This window comes from Macaca mulatta, chromosome 1, assembly GCF_049350105.2.
Source record: "Macaca mulatta isolate MMU2019108-1 chromosome 1, T2T-MMU8v2.0, whole genome shotgun sequence".
NCBI classification, from domain to species: Eukaryota; Metazoa; Chordata; class Mammalia; order Primates; family Cercopithecidae; genus Macaca; species Macaca mulatta.
Window position 1 is genome coordinate 192204310 of NC_133406.1, and position 26533 is coordinate 192230842.

Genomic DNA, 26533 nt, shown 5'->3' on the forward strand with positions numbered 1-26533 from the left:
TATGTGATTATCAAATAGACTTTGGCTAAATTTAAGGGTTTGGAATCAGAATGTTTAGTAAAGGACTCCCTCAGAATCTTCATAATTTTCTGAACTTTTATAAAGTATTTTTACCTTAAAAGCAATTCTTCACTGAACGCTTTCAAACTCATAAAAATATGAATTAATATAATATATATATAATAATACTAAACCTCAAGATTTAAGTGCTGATAGAAGCAAAATAACTTTTTGGGATATCTATAAAAATATTTCTGACTAATTTCTTTAATTCATTTTTTCTAAATTTTAAAATGAATTCATCCAACATGAAAATATGCCCCTTCGGTGGTCTAATAACTTTTTGAACATACACAATCTGAAAGTTCAGATTTTCTTTATGATACCTTTTTAAAACAATTTAAATATTATCTTAAGCAACATTTCATTCCACCTATATTTTGACTGAGTCATTTTTTTAACTCTTAAGTAATAGATTGTTTCATTATAAATGAAAATTTATAGTATAATGGATGCTTTTAAGCGGCAGTATTTTATTGAGGTTGTTGTGACTACTTTTCTCATTTCTACAGAATTTGATTTTAACTTTTGGTCACTTTTTTGTTGTTTGACCAATATTCAGATAATATTTTAGTTGCATATTTGGTGACAGTTTTAGAATGCCTTTAATTTTAAATCTTCCCATAATTACAAATTAAATTGAAAAGAAAGGATATACTATATTTTCATCCGAAGGAATAGTAACATTTTAATTAAAACGCTTATGCACAAAAGTAAACTGAAATATTTTAGGGGTGAGCCACATTAAAATTGTTTGGAAAAATAACTGCTTTTGTTTAAATGTTTGTTTTATTATTACTTTTTATGTCAGTGTTTAGAATGGAATAATTCTAATATTGCTTGATACAAACTTTGAAATTTGTATTTAAATGGTTTCCCTCCCTAGCTTTTCAATAAGCAGAAATGCCTACTCCTAAGTCTATACTTAGAAAATTGCTTACATTATTAAATAGGAAAGTGAATTTTCCAATTGTATTTATAAACATAGAGTTTTTTTTTTCTCCATATCCATTCATGGTTTTAGAAGCAGTTAGCAAATTGGTAACCAAACACAATTTTAACTTAATATATGCATATGCAAAATGTAACACTTTCAGGAAAGACATTGTAGTGAATGTACATGGTAATCTACATTGTAAGATTACTTTTATGAAAAGTAATCTTAAAGAATAAGGAAACAGTCTTAAGAAATCAATTCACATGCTTCCAAGATTCTTTCATCTTAAAGATAAGGAAACAGTTTTAAGAAATCAATTAGCATGCTTCCGAAGAAACTGGTGCAATTATCCTAGAGGAGTAAAACAGCCTTTTTATTTTTCATTTACGCAGAATAAGATCTTTTCTTTTTCTACTGTGGTAAAATACACATAAATTTACCATTTCAGATTTAAACTGTACATTCAGTTGTTTTAAGGATGTTCACAGTGTTACGCAGCTATCTGGTTCCAGAACTTCTTCGTCTCCTAAATGGAAACTCTGTACTCATTAAGTATTCACTCCCCATTCCTTCCTTCCCATAGTCTTGGCAACCACTAATCTGCTTTCTGTCTCTATGAATTTGCCTATAAATAGAATTATAAATAGAATTATACAACATTTCATATAAATAGAATTATATAACATCTGGCCTTTTGTGTCTGGCTTTTTTCACTTAGCACAGTGTTTTTGAGGTTCATCCATGTTGCATATATCAGTGCTTGATTCCTTTTTATGGCTTAATTATATCCTGTTGTAAGGCTATATACCACATTTTACCCATTGTGTGGGTTGTCTTTTTTAAAAAAATTGTTTTTTTAAATTGTGGTTATATATATTATAAAATTTACCATTTTAACCATCTTTGAGTGTGTAGTTTAGTGACATCAAGTATATTCATGTTGTTATACAACCATGCCACCATCTATCTCTAGAACTTTTTTCATCTTGCTAAACTGAAACTCTGTGCCCATTAAGCAATAACTTTACATTCCTGTCTCCCCAACACGTGACAACCACTACCATTCTACAATTTCTATGAATTTGACTACTCTTGATACCTCATATAAGTGTGATTATATATCCTGTGTCCTATTTTGATTGGCTTATTTAACTTAGTATAATATTCATAAAGGTTCATCTATGTTATAGCATATGTGAGAATCTCCCTTTTACAGTTGAATAATATTTTCTTATATGTATATACTACATTTGTTTGTTCATTCTCCTCTTGGTAGACACTTGGTTTGCTTCCATCTTTTGGATATTATGAGTAATGTTGCTGTGTCACAATGTGTACAGTGTGAATAATGCTGCTGTAAACATAGGTGTACAAATATATTTTTGAGGCCCTGCTTTCAACTCTTTTGTGTATATACCTAGATGAAAAATTGCTGAGTCTGGCCGGGCGCGGTGGCTCAAGCCTGTAATCCCAGCACTTTGGGAGGCTGAGACGGGCGGATCACGAGGTCAGGAGATCGAGACCATTCTGGCTAACCCGGTGAAACCCCGTCTCTACTAAAAAATACAAAAAACTAGCCGGGCGAGGTGGCGGGCGCCTGTAGTCCCAGCTACTCGGGAGGCTGAGGCAGGAGAATGGCGTAAACCCGGGAGGCGGAGCTTGCAGTGACCCGAGATCCTGCCACTGCACTCCAGCCTGGGCGACAGAGCGAGACTCCGTCTCAAAAAAAAAAAAGAAAAAGAAAAATTGCTGAGTCATATCGTAATTCTGTTTTAAATTGTTTGATACCCTGACATAGTGTTTTTTATAGCAGGTGTACCATTTTGCACTGCACACCAACAAATTGCAAGTGTTCTTCTCCAACACTTTATTTTCATAGTAGCCATCCTAATGGGTATGTCACTATGATTTTGTGGTATCTCAAAATTACAGTGAAGTAGTATCTCACTATGATTTTGATTTCTGTCTCCTTAATGATTAGCAATGTTGAATTTTTTCTTTTCATGTTCTTTTTTTTTTTTTTTTTTTTTTGAGACGGAGTCTTGCTCTGTCGCCCAGGCTGGAGTGCAGTGGCCGGATCTCAGCTCACTGCAAGCTCCACCTTCCGGGTTTACGCCATTCTCCTGCCTCAGCCTCCGGAGTAGCTGGGACTACAGGGGCCCGCCACCTCGCCCGGCTAGTTTTTTGTATTTTTTTAGTAGAGACGGGGTTTCACCGGGTTAGCCAGGATGGTCTCGATCTCCTGACCTCGTGATCCGCCTGTCTCGGCCTCCCAAAGTGCTGGGATTACAGGCTTGAGCCACCGCGCCCAGCCCTTTTCATGTTCTTATTGGCCATTTGTATAACTTCTTTGGATAAATGTCTATTCAAGTTCATTTTTAAATCTATTTGTTTTTGTTATTGAGTTGTAGGGGTTCTTTATTCCGGTTAATAACCCCTTATCAGATAAATGATTTGTAAATATTGTCGCTGATTCAATGGGTTGCCGTTTCATTCTGTTGATATTACTTTTTGATGCACAAAAATTTTAAATTTTGATGAATAGGAATTTTTTTTTACACATTTGTATCATTATTTTTACTTTTTGTTAGGAAATGTGGTTAACTATTATTATATTAAGCTATAGATCACTGAGCATGCTGGGCTCTGAAAGCAGCCAAGTAAAGACACTGTTTGAATTAAAAATGTGCATGCTAAGGAGATAAGCAAATGACTAGACTTTTAAAAATATGGCAAAGTATATTGCTCTTTTTTTAACCTTGTTAAAAAAAGCAAACTAGGCACTGGAGTAATAAACATTTCAATTCCAAGTCTATTTATTTTAAAGTAAGCACATATATATAATTAAAAATTTTTGAAGTTAAATTTCAATTTTATTTTGCAACGAACAACAAAATACTTGAATAAACTTTTTGGAACATGCCTGACTCTCATGGGCACCATCATATTTCCCTGATTATGTATGCTCTCTGTACCCTAGTAGTTTTTCTGGTGCCATGAGATTGAAAGTGTAGGAATGTTTCAACTCTCTTTTACATAAAAATCCTGCTTCCTCTAGGTTGATCCCCCAAGTCCCAGGGCTGATACTTTATTTGGATCTTCTGGCAGAGACTGTGAAAGAGATGGATGGTCAAGGGTGCACAATGGTAAGCTAGAAGTTTTCTTTATTCATTGCCGTAGTTGCCTGAGCTACAATCAAGCTTTTAATTTGGCATCAATTAACAAAAACAGAATCTTTGTTACATTATTGGATAATATTGTATAATGTAGCTTTTTACAACTTGTGGTGCACCCATATAGTTACTCTCTAAAATATTAGGATTTCTGTGCTACTATAAATCATTTCCTATCTTGAGATTTAGAATATATATATTAACATGTTAAAAAATGTGATATATTCTAGTAAAAAATGACTTGATTACTTTTACTCAACATTTTATAAACTTAACTGTGGAACCCTTTTCTCACCAAGTAATTTTAACTATGTTGATAAGAATGGTTTTTCATCTGTAGCCCTAGCAGTCCTATGGTTAGATAAGTTGCTTCTTAAGTTCAATATGAATATAATTTTTGTGAAGAAGGTTAAATAGTATTGTATAATTAAGGGTATTGAGTGTTAATATCTGTAGACATTGGCTAGTGAGTTCAATAAGTATTCCCTAGCAGCCTTTAAAGTTAATTTAGTACATACTAATAAAGTCGTAGAGGAAGAAAAAAGAGATTGAGCGAAAAAAAATAGAATCATTAATAGAATCATTACATTGAGTGAGCTTCATCTCTATTTCTAACATGTTGTGTGTAATCTCTTATTTTTTTAGTGATGAAATTAAACATTCTTTTCTGAAAACATGCAGAGTTCGTGCTTGTTTTTGTTTTTTAGCACTAACAGGGAGATAGATGTGATAATCAACAAGTCTTTTATATCCACAATAGCAGATTATGTGAAATTAGAAACAGATGTTACACACTGTTCTCTCTCTTGGAAGAAGCTTATGGACACGGAAAATGAGCGTTAGGAACAAGCCAATGTAAAGTAACTTTAATGTAGATGTTTCTTTGGAAGATTTTTTGGGAACACTTAAGCATCTGATTTTTCTTGACAGTTACATATTTGCCAGCAGAACTGTTGTAATTTCTAATAACTTTTAATCAAAGCAGTCAGCTGCCTATATGTAGAGGTATAATCAGAGAGGTCAATAATGACTTGTTGTTTTCTTTTAACTTTTTATTTTGACATTATTTCAGACTTACAGAAAAGTAATAGTAGTACAAAGAATTGCCATATAGCTTTCACTCAGAATCCATAAACAATAATATTTGCTTTTTCTTTCTCTTTTTCTCTTTCCTCTGTCTGTGTATGAGTCTGTGTATAGATTTTTTTTGACAGGAATATTATTATGGACTGAATTTGTATGCCCTAAAAGTTCATATGTTGAAGGCCTAGCCCCTAATATGGTGGTTTAGAGATGGAGGCTTTGGGAGTGATTAGGTTTAGATGAGGTCCTGAGAATGGGGCCTTCATAATGACATTATTGTCCTTACAAACAAATACACCAGAGAACTTGTTCTCTCCTTCTCTCGCTGCCATTTGAGGACCCAACTAGAAGGCAGCCATCTACAAGAGAGGAAGAGAGAACTTACCAGAATCTGACCATGCTGACACTCTGATTTCTAATTTTCAGTCCTCAGAACTGTGAGAAATAAAATTCTGTTGTTTAAGCTACCCAGTCCATGATATTTTGTTATGGTAGCCTGAACAGATTAATTCAGACAATATTTTATATGATTAACACCAGTTAATTAACAATGTAGCAGATTAACAATGATATAATATTAACTGATCTATAAAGCTAAATCAGATTTTGCCAGTTGTCCTAATAATATCTTCATAGCAAAAGAAATATCATCATATATAGCATTCAGTTGCCATGCCTCTTTTGTTTTCCTTAATATGGATTAGTTCCTTAGTCTTTCATTGTGCTTAATGACATTGATAATTTTGAAGAGCATAAGCCAGCTATTTTGTAGAATGTTCCTCAATTTGGGTTTGTTTGATTTTTCCTCATGATTAGATTCAGATTATTTATTTTCCCCCAGAATACAACAGAAGTGATGTGTTACTCTCAGTGCATCACACCAGGAGGTATGTGGTGTTTCTGTACTACTGGGGATGTTCATTTTAGTCATTTGATTAAGATGGATGTGCCGGTTTTCTCCATCAAAAAGGTGCTATTTCTGTCTTTTGTAATTGTACGGAAATACTTTGAAATTATGTAATATCCTATTATACCTCAACTTTGACTCCTTTAGCATATATTGATGACTGTTGCCTGAAACAATTTCTTATTCTGATTTTTGCCAAATAGTGATTTTTTAAAAATTCTATTCCTCTTTGTACATTTAAGAGCTGGATTTCTAGAGTTTTTCCTTCTTGCGTTTCTGACCTTAATGTCCCCCCCCAACCCTTTTTTTTTTAAACGACATTTTTCCTCCTGGCTGACAGCTGAGCAGTTCCTGAACTTTTGGGTTCTCATCAACCATTTAAATACATATGGGGATTTCTTATGGTAGGACCTCTTACACTTAATGAATTTTCACTTTTGATTTTACTGTAATAGAAATTCTTCTTGAACATTTTCTTGCAAATTATCTTGCCTAATATTTATTTTTTATAGGATGCCATTTTCACCAACATTACTGCTTTAGTTCTCAAAATAATCACGTGAAGATGGATTTAATTATATTTGAGAAAAAACGGCAGCGGTTTAGAGAAGTTATGTGACTTGATAGTTACAAATCTAGAATCCAGGTCTTCTAGCTTCTAGCTCCTTCTTTTCTACCAGTCTCATACTACTTTCTCTACTTTCATTAAGGTATATTTTTTAAAATAAAAATTTCAAGCACATTGTATCTGTTACTGCCATGTTATATAATTCTAATTGCAATTTGTGCAGTCCTTTTGAAGAAACTCAGTATCTCTTGTAATGTGATGCTTTTTGTAAGCTTTATCTAGTTATTTTTGTATTTGAAGAGGAAATCAAGGACATCCATCCTGGCCTCTTTTTACATTTTGCTTAGGAATTTAGGAAATATGTTAGACTCTCTCTCTCCTCTTAGAGGAACCTTCTTTTCTTCTCATCTTTTGAAGATTCTTTTATGAGTCTCATTTCTATGTAAAATCGTAATATTTTATGAACTTCCATTAATCCTTTATCAGATGATTAACTGTCACAAAGTAAAATAGAAATAACATTTCAAATCCCAATATGTCATATCTTGAGTAGACAACAGTAACTGGTAATGTTTTAATATTTTCTGAATAAAATGGCATGTAGTCATCATGTATATCCTCATTAGTAAATATCTCATTAATTTCTGTTTGCTTTTAAACATGTCCCTCTTGTTTGAATTTCTTATGGATGAAGAAACCTGAGGTTTAAAGAAGGATAGTAAGTTGCATGAAGTCATACACACAAGATTTGACCTATTTCTTTTTTTTCTTCCTACTTTTCTAAATGATTATGTCCATCTCAAGTTTCTTTACCTTTAGGAAATTTTTCCTGATTGCCTTACCTTGAGAGATTACTCTCTGGTATAACTGTTTAATATTATAATTGTTATACCATTCTGACTTAGTTTGTTCTTTATACTGCTGTTGTTCAACTTTGGTTATAACTTAACCAAAACAGATTATAATTACTTCATAGCCATGGGCCCTGGTTTTCATCTCCTTTATTTCTTACATTTGAAATACAGTTTGTGACTAATTGGTGGTGAGGGTGATTAAATATGAACACTGGGAAACCTCAGATCAAAGTAATAGATTAATTTGTAGAAATAAAATTATAAACTTGTGCAAATCAGGGTAAGTTTATAAATGGTTTGTGGAATGCAGAAGCCATACAAGTGCTTTAACATACAGAAACTTTTAATATAATGCTAGCTTCCAGGAAATACATACTATTTCCAGAAATTATTACCTTAATTTTCAGAGTTAGCATATCCTTGTCCTTATTTTTTGAGACAGGGTCTTGCTTTGTCATTCAGGCTGGAGTGTGTAATGTAACATGGCTTACTGCAGCCTCGACCTCCCTGGTTCAAATGATCTTCCCACCTTAACTGTCTTAGTAGCTGGGACTACAGGCATGCATGCACCACCATGCCCAGCTAATTTTTGGGGAGTTTTTTTGGCTGTAGAGTGTTGCCCAGGCTGGTCTTGAACTCCTAAACTCAGGAGATCCTCCTGCTTTAGTCTCCCAAAGTGCTGGGATTACAGGTATGAGGCACCGTGTCCAGATGTCCTTCTCATTTTTTTTTCAGCTACTTGTGATCATGCTATATATTAGACTTGTACAGAAGAGAAGTTGGACTGTGAATTTATTCTTATTTTTAATTTTTGAAAAGCATTTGAAGTAAATCGAATCTTACTGACATTATGTGGAGAAGTTGACATCGTGTAAAAGACATTAATATTTCAGCTGATTTCTGGTATGGCTCAGGGCACCTAGAAAATATCTTGTACCATAAAAAATTCTGAAGGATTTGCTGAATACAGACTACTATAGGTCTTTGTTTTCTGGATAAGGTGGTTTGGGAAGGTAAAATATAGAACCATAGAATGCTTTTGAGTGATATGTGTGAGTGAGAGTAGAATTTTATGGTTCTGATTTTCTGTTTTAAAAATTGATACATAACATTTTACATATTTATTGGGTACATGTGATATTTTGTTACGTTGTGTGGAATGTGTCATGATCAAGGAAGAGTGGTTAAATTGTCTACCACTTTGTGTATTTGTCATTTCTTTATGTTAGGAACAATTTAAGTCCTCTTTTCCAGCTACTTTGAAATATATAATACATTGTTGTTAACAATAGTTACTATGCTCCCCTTTGACAACAGAATATACCTATTTTCTAATCTTATGTTTGTACCTGTTAAGCTACTGCTCTTTGTCATCCCCCACTACCAACCTACCCTTCCCAGCCTCTAGTATTGATTATTCTATTTTCTATGAGAGAATATTTTTAGCTTCCTCATATGAGAACATGCAATATTTGGCTTTATTCCCTGATTTATTTCCCTTGAAACAGTGACCCCCCTAGTTCCATTCATGTTGCTGCAAATGACATGATACCATTACTTTTATGCCCTAATTACTTTATTATTCCATTGTGTATATATATACCTTTTCTTTATCCATTCATCTATTGATAAACAGTTAGGTTGATTCCATGTTTTGGCGACTGTGAATAGTGCTGCAATATCTCTTCAATATACTGATTTCCTTTCCTTTGGATGAATACCCAGTAGTGAGATTGCTGACTGTATGGTAGTTCTATTTTTAGTTTTACATTCAAGTTTATGATTGATATGTGTGGTTTTGTTCCTGCCATATTGTTATTTTCCGGTGGTTTTCTATATTCTTTTGTCCTTTCTTTTTCTCTTATTGTTTGTCATTGTGGTTTGGTGGTTATCTGTGGTTGTACCGTGAGTCCTTTCTCTTTCTCATTTGTGTGTTTGCTTTATCATTGAGTTTTGTATTTTCATGTGTTTTCAAGATGGTAAAGGTCGTTCTTTTGCTTTCAGGTTTAGAGTTCCCTTGATCACATCTTGTAGGCTGGCTTACTGGTGATGAATTCCCTCAGCTTTTACTTACCTGGGAAATACTTTATTTTTCCTAAATTTATGAAAGATTTTTTTTTTTTGGATATGTTAATAGTGAGTGTCCTTGACTGGCAGATTTTTTTCTTTCAGCATTTTGAATTTATTATCCCATTCCTGGTCTGTAAGGTTTCTACTTAGAAATCTGCTGTTAGTCTAATGGGGGTTTCTTTATAGGTGATTAGTCACTTTTCTGTTATTCAGGATTCTTTTTTTGTCATTGACTTTAGACATTTTGGCTATAATATTCCATGAGAAAGACTTTTTGTGTTGTATCTGCTTAGGGATTACTGGTCCCCCTGCATCTGAATGTCTAGTCTCTTGATAGACTTCAGAAGTTTTTATTTATTATATCATCAGTTTTTGGAACTCTTATATTCTCTTCCTTTGGGGATACAGATGATTAGTATATTTGGTCGCTTTACGGTGTCCCATAGATCACAAAGGCTTTGTTTATTTTTTATTTCTTATTTTTGCCTGACTGGGTTATTTCAAAAGACCTATCTCCAAGTTCTGACATCTGGTTCTTATGCTTGGTTTAGTCTATTGTTGATGCTTTCAAATGTATTTTGTAGGCCAGGCACAATGGCTTATACCTGTAATCCCAGCACTTTGGGAGGCCGAGGCAGGTGGATCACTTGAGGCCAGGACTTCGAGACCAGCCTGGCCAACATGGTGAAACCCCGTCTCTACTAAAAATAGCTACTCGGGAGACTGAGGCAGGAGAGTTGCTTGAATCCAGGAGACAGAGATTGCAGTGAGCAAAGATCACACTCCAGCCTGCACTCCAGCCTGGGCAACAAGAGCAAAACTCCGTCTCCAAAAAAAAAAAAAAAAAATTAGTTGGGCGTGGTGGCACATGCCTGTAATCCTAGCTACTCCGGAGACTGAGGCAGGAGAAGCGCTTGAACCCAGTAGGCAGAGGTTGCATTGAGCCAAAATCGTGCCACTGCACTCCAGCCTGGGTGGCAGAGTGAGACCCTATCTCAAAAAAAAAAAAAAAAATATCAAATGTATTTTGTAGTTCAGTCAGTTAATTCATCTCCAGAATTTCTGTTTGGTTCTTTTTTTGTGATATATATCTCCTTGGTAAAAGTTTCATTCATGCCCTGCATTGTTTTTCTGATTCCTTTATATTGTTTTTCAGAATGCCTTGTATCTCACTGAGTGTCTTTAGAATCAATAATTTAAATTCTTTTTCCGGGATTTCATGACTTTCTTTTTGATTGGGATCTGTTTCTGGAGGATTATTTTGTTAGTTTGGAGGTGTCATATTTTCTTGCTTTTCATTTTTTCTTTGTCCTTATATTGATATCTGAACATCTGGTATATCAGTTATTTGTTCCAGTTTTTTGAATTTGCTTTTGTATGGGGGGACTTTTTCCTGAAGATGAGTCATCATTACTGGTTGGGTAGGGCACTTTGGCCTTTTTCTGGGTGCATGCACTGGTGTAGTCTTTGTGTGATTTTTTGTTGTTGTTGTTGTTGTTGTTTATAAACAGCATCAGTGGTATCTGAGATTTGCTCATTGGCTTAGTGTGTAATTATTAGTGGAGGCTGTGTTCTAGTTTTGTTGAGGACTGGGACCCTAGATAGTCTAGTCTTTGGATTGCAATGATGGCAGTAGTGAGCTGACCATTCCTGTCCTTGGGCTCCAGAGTGGTGTGCACTGGCAGCAATTTTAGCTGGTCCTGGTGGACTGATTCATGGCCTCTAGTTGGCCTACTCAGATGCTGGTAGTAGCCATCATGGGCCAGGCAGATGGGCAGGTTTGCAAGCCCCTGGGTAGCCAGTGTGGCATGAGTGATGACTGTGACAGTGGCAGGATGACCCTCTGGGTCCCAAGCGGTGCACACTGTTTTTGGCAATGGCTGAGATCATCTAGGTGTGCCAGTCTCCCGGCTTGAAGGTGGTGTATACAGGTACATGCCAGCTCTGGTGGTAGTGGCTGTGAGTATAGGCCCAATCTCATTCCCTGGGGAGGAGCATTCAGGTGCCAATAGTGGTGGACTGGGCTGGGCAGTCTTCTGGCCCTCAAACTGTGTGCTCTGGCATGGGAGGAGGAGGGGCAGAGTCAGGCCTGTCTTGCTTGTCTCAGGCTCCCCGATGATGTGAACAAGTGCTGGCTGTGGTAGGCAGGGGCAGAGTGGTCTCCAGGCCACTAGTGGGATGCTTGGGTTGTGGAAGGTAGTATCTGTACTTCTGCCCTGCTACTTGGGGCTTGGGATGATGCTGCCATCTCTGATGGCACCCTAGCTGGCAGGTGGAGAGCATGTACACCACTCATACCTCAGCCCAGTGGCACTCATGCCTCAACCCCAGTGCTGCTGGGCTTCAGGATAGTGCACAGTCTATTAGGGGAATGGTTCCAGAATGGCATCTCGTTTGTGCTGCAGTCCCAAAGACCCAGTCATATCTCTGCCCTTGATATAGTTTGGCTGTGCCCCCATCCAGATCTCATCTTGAATTCCCATGTGTTGTGGGGGGACCTGGGAGGAGGCAATTGACTCATGGGGGCAAGTCTTTCCCATGCTGTTCTCATGATAGTGAATAAGTCTCATGAGATCTGATGATTTTAAAAAGAGGAGTTCCCCTGCACAAGCTCTCTCTCTTTGCCTGCTGCCATCCATGTAAGACGTGACTTGTCCTTCCTTGCCTTCTGCCATGATTGTGAGGCTCCCCCAGCCATGTGGAACTGTAAGTCCAATTAAACCTCTTTCTTTTGTAAATTGCCCATTCTCAGGTATGTCTTTATCAGCAGTGTAAAAACGGATTAATACAGCCCTACATCCAGTAGCTTGTGACAGCTTGTTTCTAAGTCCTTGGGGCAGCAGCCTGCGTTTCTCTTGTACTTTAGCCCTGCTGCCGCTAGGCTCCAGGACAGCTCACAGTCTGTAGGCGAGGGAGTTCTAAAGTGATGCCTTGCCGTAGCTACTTAAGTCTCAGAGAACATGAGGGACCCAGGGGAAGCTTTCTCTCTTGGGCAGTGTGTGGTACAATCTCCCAGCAGCTCCTTATGTTAGTTTCAGGGCTCACGAGGGTTGAGGAGCTCTTTCAGTGGCCTGGTATTGTAGGGATCCATGGTGACAACCTGGACAGCTGACAGTCTCTCACTTACCATTTCTCTATATTGAGAAGTATCTCTTGGGTGCCAGTCCTCGCTGAACAGGCCATCTTGCTTCCTTCTCCTTCCTTGCTTTAGGTGTTGTCTGTCAATTTCCTTTTGAATTCCAGTGTTCTCTGTTGGCTGATCTATTCAATGTATGATTATCTATCTGCTCTTTGGTTTTTCTTAGTGGAGGAAGGGAGTATAAAATGCCCCAAGTCAACTATCTTGAAGCTGCAAACTGATTGTCTCTGGTTCTTATTTTCTTTTCTGTCAATGTAACAGATATCATAAGTTGTTACAATAAAAGTTGATTCTTGAAAGCTTATTCCTTTAAGTAATGAATAAAGCTCCGAATCTACATGTACAATGTAGTGGTTGTTATCTTATGGATAGATTTAGAATTAGTTTTAAAATTCACTATGTGATAGATACTTTTCTGGGGATTTTCACAAAGTGTATCATGTTATCGTCACTCTGACTCTCTGATATAAGGTAGGCATTGTTTTCATACTCTTAAAATGAGGCATGAAACCCAGATCCGTTGTCTTTATATAGTTGGACCAGAATACTATATTTAACAAGTGGCAGAATTTGAAATTGAACCCCTGCTTGTTTGAATTTACGTTTGATGGTAATGATGTTGTTGTTGATGATGGTATTAGTAATAATAGTTGATTTCTATTTTAGTGCCTTGCATGTAATATCTTATATAATCTTTAAAGCAATATTATGAAAGAGGCACATCAGACATATTAGGAATCTGAGACTTAGAGAGATTAAGCTATGTGCCCAAGGTGCTTGGGCCTGGAATGTATAATGCGGATTTATTTGTCAACAAGATCTACAAACTACTGTATGCCACCACCCTCTAAAGCTGGTCCTGTTTCTTTACACCTGAATCTAGAATGGACTGTAAGAATAGGAAACATATAGTTTGACAATATCTGTCAAATCTGTGAATACAAATTATATTTTATCATAAATTGATTATCAACTAAAAACTATTCATTTCATATAGACAAATTGGTTTATCAACTAAAAGCTACTCCTTTCTGTATTCAGATATTTCCTACTATTTTCAAATGAAAGTAGTATTTGTGAAATCATTTAATTGTTGAAGAACTAATACAAATTTTAACTAATTGGATTAGAGTCCTTTCTGATGTAACACTGTTGAAGGATTTTGAAGTATCTCTGAAATATTCTGAGTGAATCATAATTGTAGAAACAATGATAGTATTAAAAATCAAAGATGAAACCAAATATAAACTTTAATTGTTTTGTACTTCCTTTTTCAGATCATTCTCATCTTGGCTGCTGCCGACCCAAGGATTATAAGGTGTGTAGAATGAATTGTAGAATAATCATTGTTCTGACTTTCAGACAACAACATGAGTCTATTTCATATACGTATATCAGATAGGGATTATCAAATTCATTTGGTAAAATATGTAAAAACAATAATTGTCATATCATATAATGTTATTTTGGTTACTTTGTCAGGCAGTACATTTAATGTCTTTCTACAAGTATTTTGTGACTTTTGGTTATTCATTTGTATTAATTAATTATTGAATATGTTAGTGTATGTTTATGTGTGTGCATGAGTGAGAGAAATCAGTTGTTATATGCGGTAATACCTTGCGTGGTATTACTTCCAAATTTCAGTCATTCTCAGGGCACCCTCATAATTTTTGCAAGTATGTATGTATGTATGTATACCTTTTGCAGCATTTGCATATATTTTATGATCTTTTTCTTAAATTCGCTTTCTTTCTGTTTGTTTACTCACCATGATAAATGAAAATCCAGTATCACATGCTTTACATGTATGACAGCCTTAAAAATACAGTGAAAATAAAGCAATGTTTCTAAATTTTGGCTAGACACTGTTTTGCTAAAGGCTCTGAGGCATGCTCTCTGTTTCTTAAAATGAGAAGTAATGGTAGAGAGGTGTAAAAGACATACCAATAGCTAACTGAGGATTTCCTATTGAAAGATAATTAAAAATACATGTTTTCTGGTGATTCAGTATTATTTCATGTATGTTCATGTGCCATGTAAAATCTGTATATCTTCTAAAATCATTTTGGGTACCATATTATTTGCCATATCACCTGTAGTCCATGTCCTACATTTTGAGGAGAAGTGTCTCACAGCTTATCTTTTCTGTCCCTAAGTGAAAGCATCTTGATAATAAGTGTTATTATATGTGGGAAAACAAAAGAAAAACCATAGCTTTTCTTAAAATATCATTGTTTATGTGCTTACTTAAACTATTTACTTAAACTATTTTGTGCTACTATTATTTTGTGCTACTGGTACTGAATACCATAATACTTTGCCATACTTTGACTATAATAAAAGAAATATAGCATAATTACATAATGAGTCAAAGCATTGTTTAGGGACACAGATCTACCAGTGCTGGAATTATCTAGGTGAAGCTTTATAAATATTTATTCTAAGCCTACTAAATTGAAATTGCTGAGTATGGAGACTGGAATTTTCTATTTTTATGAAGTTTCTGGGTGATTCTTATGCATCTCTTTTGCCATCTATCTAAGGATTCATAATTGAGAGCCACTAGTGTAGACTATGAATATAGCACTTATTTAGATAGGATTGTTCCTGTATAGCAGGAGTCCCCAACTCCCGGACCATAGACGAGTAGTGGTCCGTGGCCTATTAGGAACTGGGCCACACTGCAGGAGGTGAGTGGCAGGTGAGTGAACATTGTGGCCTGAGCTCCACCTGCTGTCAGATCAGTGGCAGCATTAGATTCTTATAGGAGGACAAACCCTACTGTGCTGTGCATACGAGGGATCTAGGTTGGGTACTCCTTATGGGAATCTAACTAATGCCTGATGATCTGAGGTGGAACAGTTTCATTCTGAATCCAGACATCCTCCCCGCCCCCTACCAGTTTGTGGAAAAGTTGTCTTCTACTAAACTGGTTCCTGGTGCCCAAAAGGTTGGGTACTTCTGCTGTATAGTATTTATATATAGAGTTGTTCCTTTTTTAAGGCCTTCACTAGAGGAGATTGGGCCTGGCATAATTAGTCCAGTTCCACCCTAACATTTAACATTTATGCAAATGCATACACATGTGTGTTGGTATTTGTTATACACATGAACATAGTATGGCAAGGACCTATTGATCTTGCTTATTGATAATAATTGGTAGTACATAGCATATTGTCTGACATATAATAGGAATTCCTAACATATGCATATTATCTAAGTGGATTATTAAGAGAAAATAAGTAAACCAAATCTATATAGAATGAAGAGCAAGTACTAATCTTTATCCTAAGGCAGCTATAATTGTGCTGTAAATTGGCTGGTCCATTTAAAGACGGGTGTTAAGAGCCCTCTTTTCCAAATGAATTCCACCAAAAACTGCATTTCAACACCTTTAATTCCTTCCCACTCCCATCTCTGGATTCCTTAATATCAGGGCTTCCCTTGGGGGGCAGTAGAGGTAAGTTGACAGAATTATTCTTGTATTCAAGAGGCAGATTTTCATATAAATATATCTGCAGCATTTAACATGAAAATAAAAAGGATTATTTTCATACAGGTACATAGTAGTTAGTTAATAAATATTCAGGTAATAGAACACTATAGGACTTCTATACGGAAAAGAGCCATGAAGCTAGGAGTGCTTGCAGAACATGTTCTAGAAAAGTGGGACCTTGCATGAGTTCTTTGAATGAATATACTTTGCATAGGCAAGAGAGTTCTTTCCTGAGCTTCTTACCTTTTCTTTTTTCTCCAGCTTTATTAAGGTGTAATTGACAAAAATTTTATATACTTATGGTACAACATGATGTTTTCTGTCCCTAAGACAATATATGTATACATTGTGGAATGATTAAATTAAGCTACTTAACATATCTATTACTTCACATACTTATTTGTTGTGGTGAGTTTTATTTTCACAGTTTTTTAAGGCTATCATACACGTAAAGCATATGATACTGAATTTTCATTTATCATGGTGAGTTTTATTTTCATTGTATTTTTTAAAGCTATCATGCATGTGAAGCGTATGATACTGGATTTTCATTTATCATGTCACCATGATAAATAAAGAAGAGAAAGTGACTTTAAGGAAAAGAGCATAAGATATATGCAAATACTGCAAAGATTATGAGGGTGCTCTGTGAATGACTGAAGTTTGGAAATACTACCATGTAAGGTGTTACTGAACGTAACAACTGATTTTCTCTGCTAAGACAAATCTGTCTTAGCAGTTTTCAAGTATGTGATATACTGTTAGTTATAGTCATCGTGCTGTAAAATAGATCTCCAGAATTTTTTCATCCTGTCTATCTGGAACTTTGTACCCTTTGACCAACATCTCTGCATTCTGCCCACCATACCCCAATGCCCCCTGGCAACCACCATTCTGCTTTCTGCTTCTATGAGTTTGACTTTTTTAGATTCCCCATGTGATATTGTTTGGCTCTGTGTCCCCACCCAAATCTCATCTCGAATTGAAATTCCCACGTGTCAAGAGATGGACAATTCCCACCTGTCGAGAGAGAGAGAGGTGATTGGATCATGAAGGCAGTTTCCCCCTTGTTGTTCTCGTGATAGTGAGTTCTCATGAGTTCTGATGGTTTTATAAGCAGTTTTCCCCACTGTTGCTTGCTCTCTTGCCTGCCACCATGTAAGATATGTCTGTTTCTCCTTCTGCCATGATTGTAAGTTTCCTGAGACCTCCCCAATAATGCAGAACTGTGAGTCAATTAAACCTCTTTTCTTTAAAAATTACCAGTCTTGGGTATGTCTTTATAGCAGTGTGAAAACAGACTAATATAACTTGTAAGCATGATTGTGCGACATTTGTCTTTCTGTGCCTATCTTATTTAACTTAACATTATGTCTTCCAGGTTCATATTGTTGTATAATGAATGACAAGACTTTCTTCTTTTAAAAGCTGAATGGTATACCATTGTATGTGTATGTGTATGTGTATACTACATTTTCTTTATCCATTTGTCAGTTGATAGGCAATTAGGTTGATTCCATATGAGCTAACCACTTTCTTGAAATCCCTTGTGATTTGGTTTGGCTCTGTCCCCACCCAAATCTCAACTTGAATTTCATCTCCCAGAATTCCCACGTGTTGTAGAAGATACCCAGGGGGAGATAATTGAATCATGGGGGTCGATCTTTCCCATGTTATTCTTGTGACAGTGAATAAGTCTCATGAGATCTGATGGGTTTATCAGGGCTTTCCGCTTTTGCTTTTTCCTCATTTTTCTCTTTCTGCCACTGTGTAAGAAATGCCTTTCACCTCCCACCATGATTCTGAGGCCTCCCTAGCCATGTGGAACTGTAAGTCCAATTAAACCTCTTTTTCTTCCCAGTCTCATGTATGTCTTTATCAGCAGTGTGAAAACAGACTAATACGCCTTGCTAAATACAAATAAAAACCAGCACAAAGTACTGTTCTTCCAATTTATTTCCCTAGAGATATAAGCTTGAAAATCATGTGATCTGCCTTTCAAGTTATTGTAAGCTATAGTTTTATTAAATATTTTGCCACTGTATTACAGACATCTTAAATTTTCTATTCGAAAATAGCTGTTCCCCATGCTGCCTGCCCACAACTGATAAGCCAATGCGTATATCGATTTCTGTTAAGGCTGGTACATTAAGATAACAATTTGTAAACTCATTGAGGTAATGCTATTTGATATACCAGTAAGCCTCCAACTGTTGGAAGCTTAATATAATAGAAATTTAGTTTTTAATTACACAACAATTAAATTGTGGATACTTTTGATCTGTATGCTGTTTTCTCCATGTTGTGACCCATCTTATGGCTTTGGCTTACCCTGAGGCCTTGCTGTCTTCTTCACATGGTAGAAAATGATGGAAAATATGGAGAAGCCTTATTTGTTTCTTAAAAGCCTGGGCCTGGGATTGACACACCATTCTCACCTACATTCTATTGCCAATAACTAATCACATTCTGTCACCTAGATGCAACGATTACTTCTTAGCAACAATTTTACTCTGGAGGAGGGAAAGCTGAATTGTGGTGGACAGCCAGCCATTTCTATCACATCTATAATATTCTGTTCCTTTCCGCTCCTAATATCTCTTTATCTCTTTAAAAAAGATGATGTGACCGACACTATTATGCTAGAAATATAAAATTAGCAAAACTAGAAATTGTCTCTGCCCTCATGGATATTTCATGGTAGTGAAGGAAGGAGACATACTAACAAAATCACAAACATTCATATGTACTTGGAACTGTGATACATATTATGGAGGATATACATATTGCTTTGACATTATATACTGAGATGGTGTGACCTGGTTGAGGAGAATGGAAAAGGTATTTTGAGGATGTTGAGCTTTGAAGATGAATAGGGGAGGGAAGAGCATGTGCAATAGAAAAGGTAAAATAGCATTTAGTAAGGTTCAGTGTCTAAGCAACTAAAAGATTGGTGTTGCTGGAAGTAAAGACATGAATAGGTACGTGGTGTAAATTGAGCCTGTAGAGGCAAGTAGGGATTAAATCTTTTAGGCCATATTGGAGATTTTGGTAATTATACTAAGTACAATGGGAGCAAGTGAAATGATTTTAAACAGCAAGGTGACATGGCTAGATTTATACTTTGAAAATATCACTGTGAACTGCAGTATGGAAAATGAATTGCACTGGGAAAAGAGTGGATGCTAGTAGACAAGTTAGTAGGCTATTGAATAGTCAAGGTGAGAAGTGATAGATTAGATTGGGGTAGTAGTAATGGAGGGTGATAGCAGTAGAGATATTAGACAGATATTTAGAATTAATGTTGGAAAAGTAGACCTGAAAAATGGAAACAACGTGCTGTGTGACGATGTTTTGGTCAGCGATGGACCACAAATATCACAGTAGTTTTGTAAGATTATAATGTCTATTTTTAATGTACTTTTTCTATGTTTAGGTCTGATACACAAATCCTTATCACTCTGTTACAATTGCTTACAGCATTCAGTACAGTAACAAGTTGTACAGGTTTGTAGCCTAGATACAATAGGCTATACCATTATAGCCTAGGTGTGTTGTAGACTATACAGTCTAGATTTTTGTAAGTACACTCTATGATGTTTGCATGGTGACAAAATCGCCCAATGATGCATTTCTCAGAAGGTATCCCTATTGTTAAGCAATGCATACTTATCAATGAGAACACATGACTGAATGTGTTCTCATAGAGAAAAATTTGATGTTTTGAAGATGTTCTCTACCTAGAATAAATTAAAAATTAGATAGATCCCAGTAAAAAACACTTCTAGGCTTTTTTTTTTTTTTTTTTTTTTTTTTTTTTTTTTTTTTTTTTAAATTCCAGGAGCTAGGCAAAAATAGCCAGGAAGGCTTTGAAATCAGAGAGCATTAAAAGGAACTTAGCTCTGCAATGTTAAGAAAAATTATTCGATTTCTGATTTTTCACAACTCAACGTTTGATGATACCATTTTTTGATACAGGAAAATGTACAAGGACTAGGATGGAGTTCACAGAATTCTAAATTTTTCTGCAAATTTCTGTTTATCTTGTTTAGGCTTTGGAGAGTCTCTGTCAGTGTTTTTTAGCCCAGAAGCTTAAAAATCATAGACCAAGGCTTAAAAATCAACCACATGACACTTGTCCCATCCTGAAGGGGATTTACTTTTAAGAAGTTACTGAACTTTTGTTTCTAGCAGGTTAGATGGGAAGGAAAGCAGGCAAAAGGAAGGATAGAGGCCTGAGGGTGATGGAGGAACATAGCACAGGAGATAAGGAATAGTGGGATAAATGCTGTTTCTTTCAAATTAGAATGTGAAGGCATCTCAAAGGCAAATGGTTTTAACTTTTTATATTTTTAATTTGCCTTGGCTGACAAATCTTTTAAGGAAGGAATTTTTAGAATCCGAATTAAAAAATAAATTTTGTCATAGCAATTAGGAAATATAGACCACAGGATGTGTGAGATTTTGCTTCTTTCCATTCTAAGGTACCTTTCAGTTTTATTTATATAAAAAATTCTCCAAAGTTGCCATTGTAAGTCTAAAACATCCTTGGTGAAATCATGCTGTTTAGAAAAATGAGTCTATGAAGTTCTAGTATGAATACATGTAGGAAGCTTGAATATAACTTGGAAGGGGCATAGACCTAGACTGAAATAAATCCATGAGTCTGGCAGTATTGGTCAAATCTATTACTTGTGCGCATTTTGTCTTTGTGCCTCATTTTAATAGTTGCTTATTTCAAATTGAAGACTGGACACATTTGCAATTCTAGAAACATGGAAGATTTGGAGGCAGTCTCTCCCAGAGGATTTCTCTCATGAAGAAAACAATTTAAAAAAACCAAAAAAACAGAGGAACGTTTTCATGGTATTTTGACAAGTGACCCAGGGCAAAGTTTTTACTATAAGGATGTTGGTACAATGAGAACAGCTGAACCTGTGAGTCTTTGGTCCTGGCTCAAAAATGGATTTAGTGGCTTTTGTCTGTTCACTTCTCTAGGAACTTTCTTTTATAGACTCCTCTCAAAAGGGGACAAAGACAGAGAGATACATATTAGTATTTTTAGTAATGAGACAGATTTCTCCCTGGCATACAAATTTTCAAATATAATCAGATAATTAATAGGTTACTGAAAGTGTTCTGCATTTCTGAAAGACGGGGTAACTCAGTGATTGAGAGCTTAACCAAAGGAAACTGGAGCTGAGACTCAGTACCAAGACCCACTTCACCATTATAGCCAGAGAGACACCTGAAGAGAGAGGCTAAAAGAAGTCACAGAGGAATTTGGTATTTCTAAGTTGAAGATCTTAGCTGTGGCAGCAAAAGGGCCTGTTGGATCTTACTGGACTTCTAGGATTGTCAGCTGCCATCTGGTCAGAAGTCTATCGCAGTAACTGAATAATCTGTTGATATCATGCAAAGCTGAGTTTATGACATAATACAGTATGGGAGAGCACCACCTTGACAATCTTAGTGTTGTCTCTGAAAGAGGAAGGTTAATGGCTGATATTTATATGATTTTGGGAACTGGGCTTGAGTGTTTTAAGGGAGCTTTCAATGTGGGAATCTAGTAGGTAAAGTTTGTGATATAAAAGTTTAGGATTAATGGAATAAAGGCCTGGGTCTTAAAGAAAGTCTTGATAAGTAAACACTATTTTGATAAGGAAGGGATTTGTTCAGTTGAGTCATCTGTTGTCCTGAGAAGGGAACTGTTTGCCAGGATTCAGAATCTGTTGTTTTGAGAAGGTAGCTGATTGATGATTGAGCAGTCTGTTGCTCAGGTAAATGATTTATGGGAAGGTCTTGAAGAAAATAACGAAGGTTTATAGCTTTATTTTCCTGGGTAAGAATTGAGGAACTCATGAGAATGTCATGTTTTAGTAGGTAGGTCTTAGTTCTTTGTTATGATAGTTAAGCCATATGAATGCATATGGTCTCAGTTCTCATGTCTTCACTAAAGTTACATGTTTTTCCATTAGTGTGTTGTACATTGTTTATTAGACATATTCCTAGAAACCTTATGGCTTGTTCCTATTGTGAATGGACTTTTTTTTTTTTTTTGGTAAAATTACATTTTTGTTGTTTTACTGATTTTTGTATGACAATCTTGTAATAGATGTTCTTGGATTTTTTTATAGAGGTAAACCTAACATCTACATATAAAGAATTTTATTTTTGCTTTTCATAATATTTGTCTCAGCTTACCAGGATCTTCAATACCACAAATAAAAGTGGCAATAGTGAATGCGGCAGAGACATTTCTTACTTATTGGCTATACACATACTTTCCCATACTTCTAAGCCCAATTGCCGGTAGATGGGGCCTAGTTCTAGCCAATAGACTGTGCGTGGAAATTATGTGGGTCAGTTCCAGGGCAAAGCATGGAAGAATTAATAAAAACATCGATATGTTTGGCTGTGTCCCCACCCAAATTTCAACTTGAATTGTATCTCCCAGAATTCCCCTGTGTTGTGAGAAGGACCCAGGGGGAAGTAATTGAATCATGGGGACTGGTCTTTCCCGTGCTGTTCTCCTAATAGTAAGTGTCAGGAGATCTGAGGGCTTTATCAGGGGTTTCTGCTTTTGCTTCTTCCTCATTCTCTCTTGCTGCCGCCATGTAAGAAGTGCCTTTTGCCCTCAGCCATGAACGTGAAACCTCCCCAGCCTTGTGGAACTGTAAGTCAAACTTCCTTTTCTTCCCAGTCTTGTGTATGTCTTTATCAGCATTGTGAAAACAGACTGATACAATAAATTGGTACCAGTAGAGTGGGGCGTTGCTGAAAAGATACCAGGAAATGTAGAAGCGACTTTGGAACTGGGTAACAGGCAGAGGTTGGAACAGCTTGGAAGGCTCAGAAGAAGACAGGAAAATGTGGGAAAGTTTGGAACTTCCTAGTGACTTTTTGAATGGCTTTGGCAAAAATTCTGATAGCGATATGGTCAATAAAATCTAGGCTGAGGTGGTCTCAGATGGAGCTGAGAAGCTTTTTGGGAACTGGAGTAAAGGTGACTCTTGTAAAGACACTGGCAGCGTTTTGCCCCTGCGCTAGAGATTTGTGGAACTTTGAACTTGAGAAAGATGATTTAAGGTATCTGATAGAATAAATTTCTAAGCAGCAAAGCATTCAAGAGGTGACTTGGGTGCTATTAAAGCCATTCTGTTTTATAAGGGAAGCAGAGCATAAAAGTTTGCAAAATTTGCAGGCTGACTATGCAATAGAAAAGAGAAACCAATTTTCTGGGGAGAAATTCAAGCCAGCTGCAGAAATTTGCATAAGTAGCAAGGCCTAATGTTAATCCCCAAGACCATGGGGAAAATGTCTCCAGGTCATGTCAGAGACCTTCACGTGAGGCAGCCCCTCCCAATCGCAGGCCCAGAGCCAAGTAGGAAAAAGTGGTTTCATGGACTGGGCCCAGGGTCCCTGTGCTGTGTGCAGCCTAGGGACTTGGTGCCCTGTGTCTCAGCCACTCAAGCCATGGCTAAAGGGGCCAGTGTACAGCTTGGGCTGAGGCTTCAGAGTGTGGAAGCCCCAGGTATTGGCAGCGTCCATGTGGTGTTGACCCTGTGAGTGCACAGAAGTCAAGAATTGAGGTTGGGGAACCTCTGCCTAGTTTTCAGAAGATGTATGGAAACTCCTGGATGCCCAGGCAGAAATTTGCTGCAGGGGCAGAGCCCTCATGGAAAACCTGTTCTCAGGCAGTGCAGAGGAGCCCCCATACAGAGTCCCTACTGGGGCATTGCCTAGTGGAGCGTGAAAAGAGGGCCACCATCCTCCAGGCTGCAGAATGGTAGATCTACTGACAGCTTGCACCATGCACCTGGGCCACAGACACAATGCCAGCCTTTGAAAGCAGCAGGAGAGAGACTGTATCCTGCAAAACCACAGGGTGGAGCTGCCCAAGACCATGGGAACCCACATCTTGCATCAGTGTGAGCTGGATGTAAGATATGGAGATCGTTCTGGAGCTTTAAGATTTGACTACCCCAGTGGATTTCGGATTTGCATGGGCCCTGTAACCCCTTTGTTTTGGCCAGTTTCTCTCATTTGAAACAGCTGTATTTTCCCAGTACCTGTACCCCCATTGTGTCTAGGAAGTAACTAGCTTGTTCTCGGTTTTACAGGCTCATAGGCAGAAGGGACTTGCCTTGTCTCAGATGAGACTTTGGACTGTGGACTTTTGGGTTAATGCTAAAATGAGTTCAGACTTTGGGGAACTGTTGGGAAGGCATGATTGGTTTTGAAGTGTGAGAACATGATATTTGGAGGTGCCAGGGATGGAATGATATGGTTTGGCTGTGTTGCCATCCAAGTCTCAACTTGAATTGTATCTCCCAGAATTCCCACGTGTTGTAGGAGGGACCCGGGGGAAGGAAATTGAATCATGGGGGCCTGTCTTTCTCATGCTATTCTCGTGATAGTAAATAAGTGTCATGAGATCTGATGGGTTTATCAGGGGTTTCTGCTTTTGCTTTTTCCTCATTCTGTCTTGCCGCCACCCTGTAAGAAGTGCCTTTCACCCTCAGCCATGATTGCAAAACCTCCCCAGCTGTGTGGAACTGTAAGTCTAATTAAACCTTCTTTTCTTCCCAGTCTCGTGTGTGTCTTTATCGGCAGCATGAAAATGGACTAATGCAAACACTCTTATTATTACAGTGATAATGAAGCTTCAGGTTCTAAATGGTACAGTTATAATTTGTTTAGCATGTTTTATCAGCATAAGTCCTTGGGCAGTTCTATATAATTTCTCTTGCTAAACTGTATTACCATATGGTGGAGGAAAAATGAACCTTTATTATGTCAAGCCACTGATTTTCAAACTTAATTTGCTATTGCAGTATTGCCTAACATGCTATAGTGTAGACTAATGTAGTGTGTATTCTTGTCTTTGATAGGATCATCTATAAATTTCCACACATATAAATATTATTTGCAGTAAAGTTTTGTTAGCTATCCTTTAGCAAGTTAAGGAAGTTCCCTTGAAATTCCTTGTTTGAATAGAATATGTATATTAATAATGAATGGATATTGAATATCATCAAATGCTTCTTCCAGCACCTGTTGAGATGACTATTTTTTTTATGGTGAATTGATATATGTTCTAATGATAATCCATCTTTGTATTATTTGAATAAAGTGCCTTGTCAGGTTGTGTTCTTTTAGCTTATTCTTTAGCATTCTGAATTAAAATAATTTCGTTGTGATTTTTCCATATATGGCCACAGCTGAGGGTGGCCTATAATTATCCTTTCTTGTACTGTCCTTGAATGGTTTGGTAGCATTGTTGTGATCACATTGTAACTTTAGTTGGGAATGTTTTCTTTCTTTCTCAGAAAGTTTGTCAGTTTGTTCTTTAGCTGTGTGTATCGGATTATTGGTAAATTCTATTGTGAGCCCATCCTTTGTGGGACTTTCCTTGTAGAAATCCTGTTAGGCTTGGGCTATGAGAGTTTGCAACTTGTTTCTGCCATAGATCCCTCATATATAATTGGTCCAGAACCCCCACTGCTTAACAGCTGTTTGATTTTGCTTTTATTTTCTTATCAATAAAGTACAGGTAATAAAAATGTCTACCTCATTAGGTTGTTGTGAGGATTTAAAAAGTTATTTCTATGTAAGTGAATAGAACAGTGGTCTAAGAGGGGAGGGGTTCCCCTCAAGAACTGATATATTTGGGAATTATTTTCTTATTGTATTATTTTAGAATAGCTTTTAAATTCAGCTTCAGTGAAAAAAAGTATGTCTTACTTAAACCAAATCAGATAGTGCACATACAAATGTTTAAATCAGATAAGATAGGAATTGATCATTTACTTGATGTAAGATTCACTAAGGAATGTTCTTGGCAAGATTGAGAAACTGATTTCAGTTACCCATATCTACGTTTCCCCTTTCAGAACCATACTTTCCTCTGGCCATCCTGCAAATTGTTCCTGCACTGTACTTCTGTCCTATGGTTCTTATTCTCAACTACTTCTCAGCTAATTCCATTTGAATTATTTGTATTTATTTCTGAACTCTTCTGCCCTATGACAGAAGAGAAACTTTAGAGAATAGTGTGTGATATAGGCACTATGTAGGCTTACAACAAATATTTGTTGAGTAACTGTATTTTCTAGTTCCCATTATTTGTAGTAGTAAATTCTCACCCACACTCATTTGACCTTGAGGTTTTTGTAAATATAACATTTTTATGACCATTAATATGATTTGTCAACTTACTGTGTAAGCAACTTTTCAGGAA

At 36.6% G+C, this 26533-nt stretch overlaps 1 protein-coding gene across 7 annotated transcripts in view; it reads left to right on the forward strand.

Annotated features, from left to right (window-relative positions):
- Positions 1-26533, forward strand: part of SPATA6 (spermatogenesis associated 6) — a 178886-nt gene that overhangs the window by 72615 nt on the left and 79738 nt on the right. For all 7 annotated transcript variants that reach the window (XM_077991555.1, XM_028844159.2, XM_077991547.1 and 4 more), the window contains 2 exon segments: positions 4056-4143; positions 14069-14109. In XM_077991555.1, the coding sequence (XP_077847681.1) occupies positions 4056-4143; positions 14069-14109 (129 nt within the window).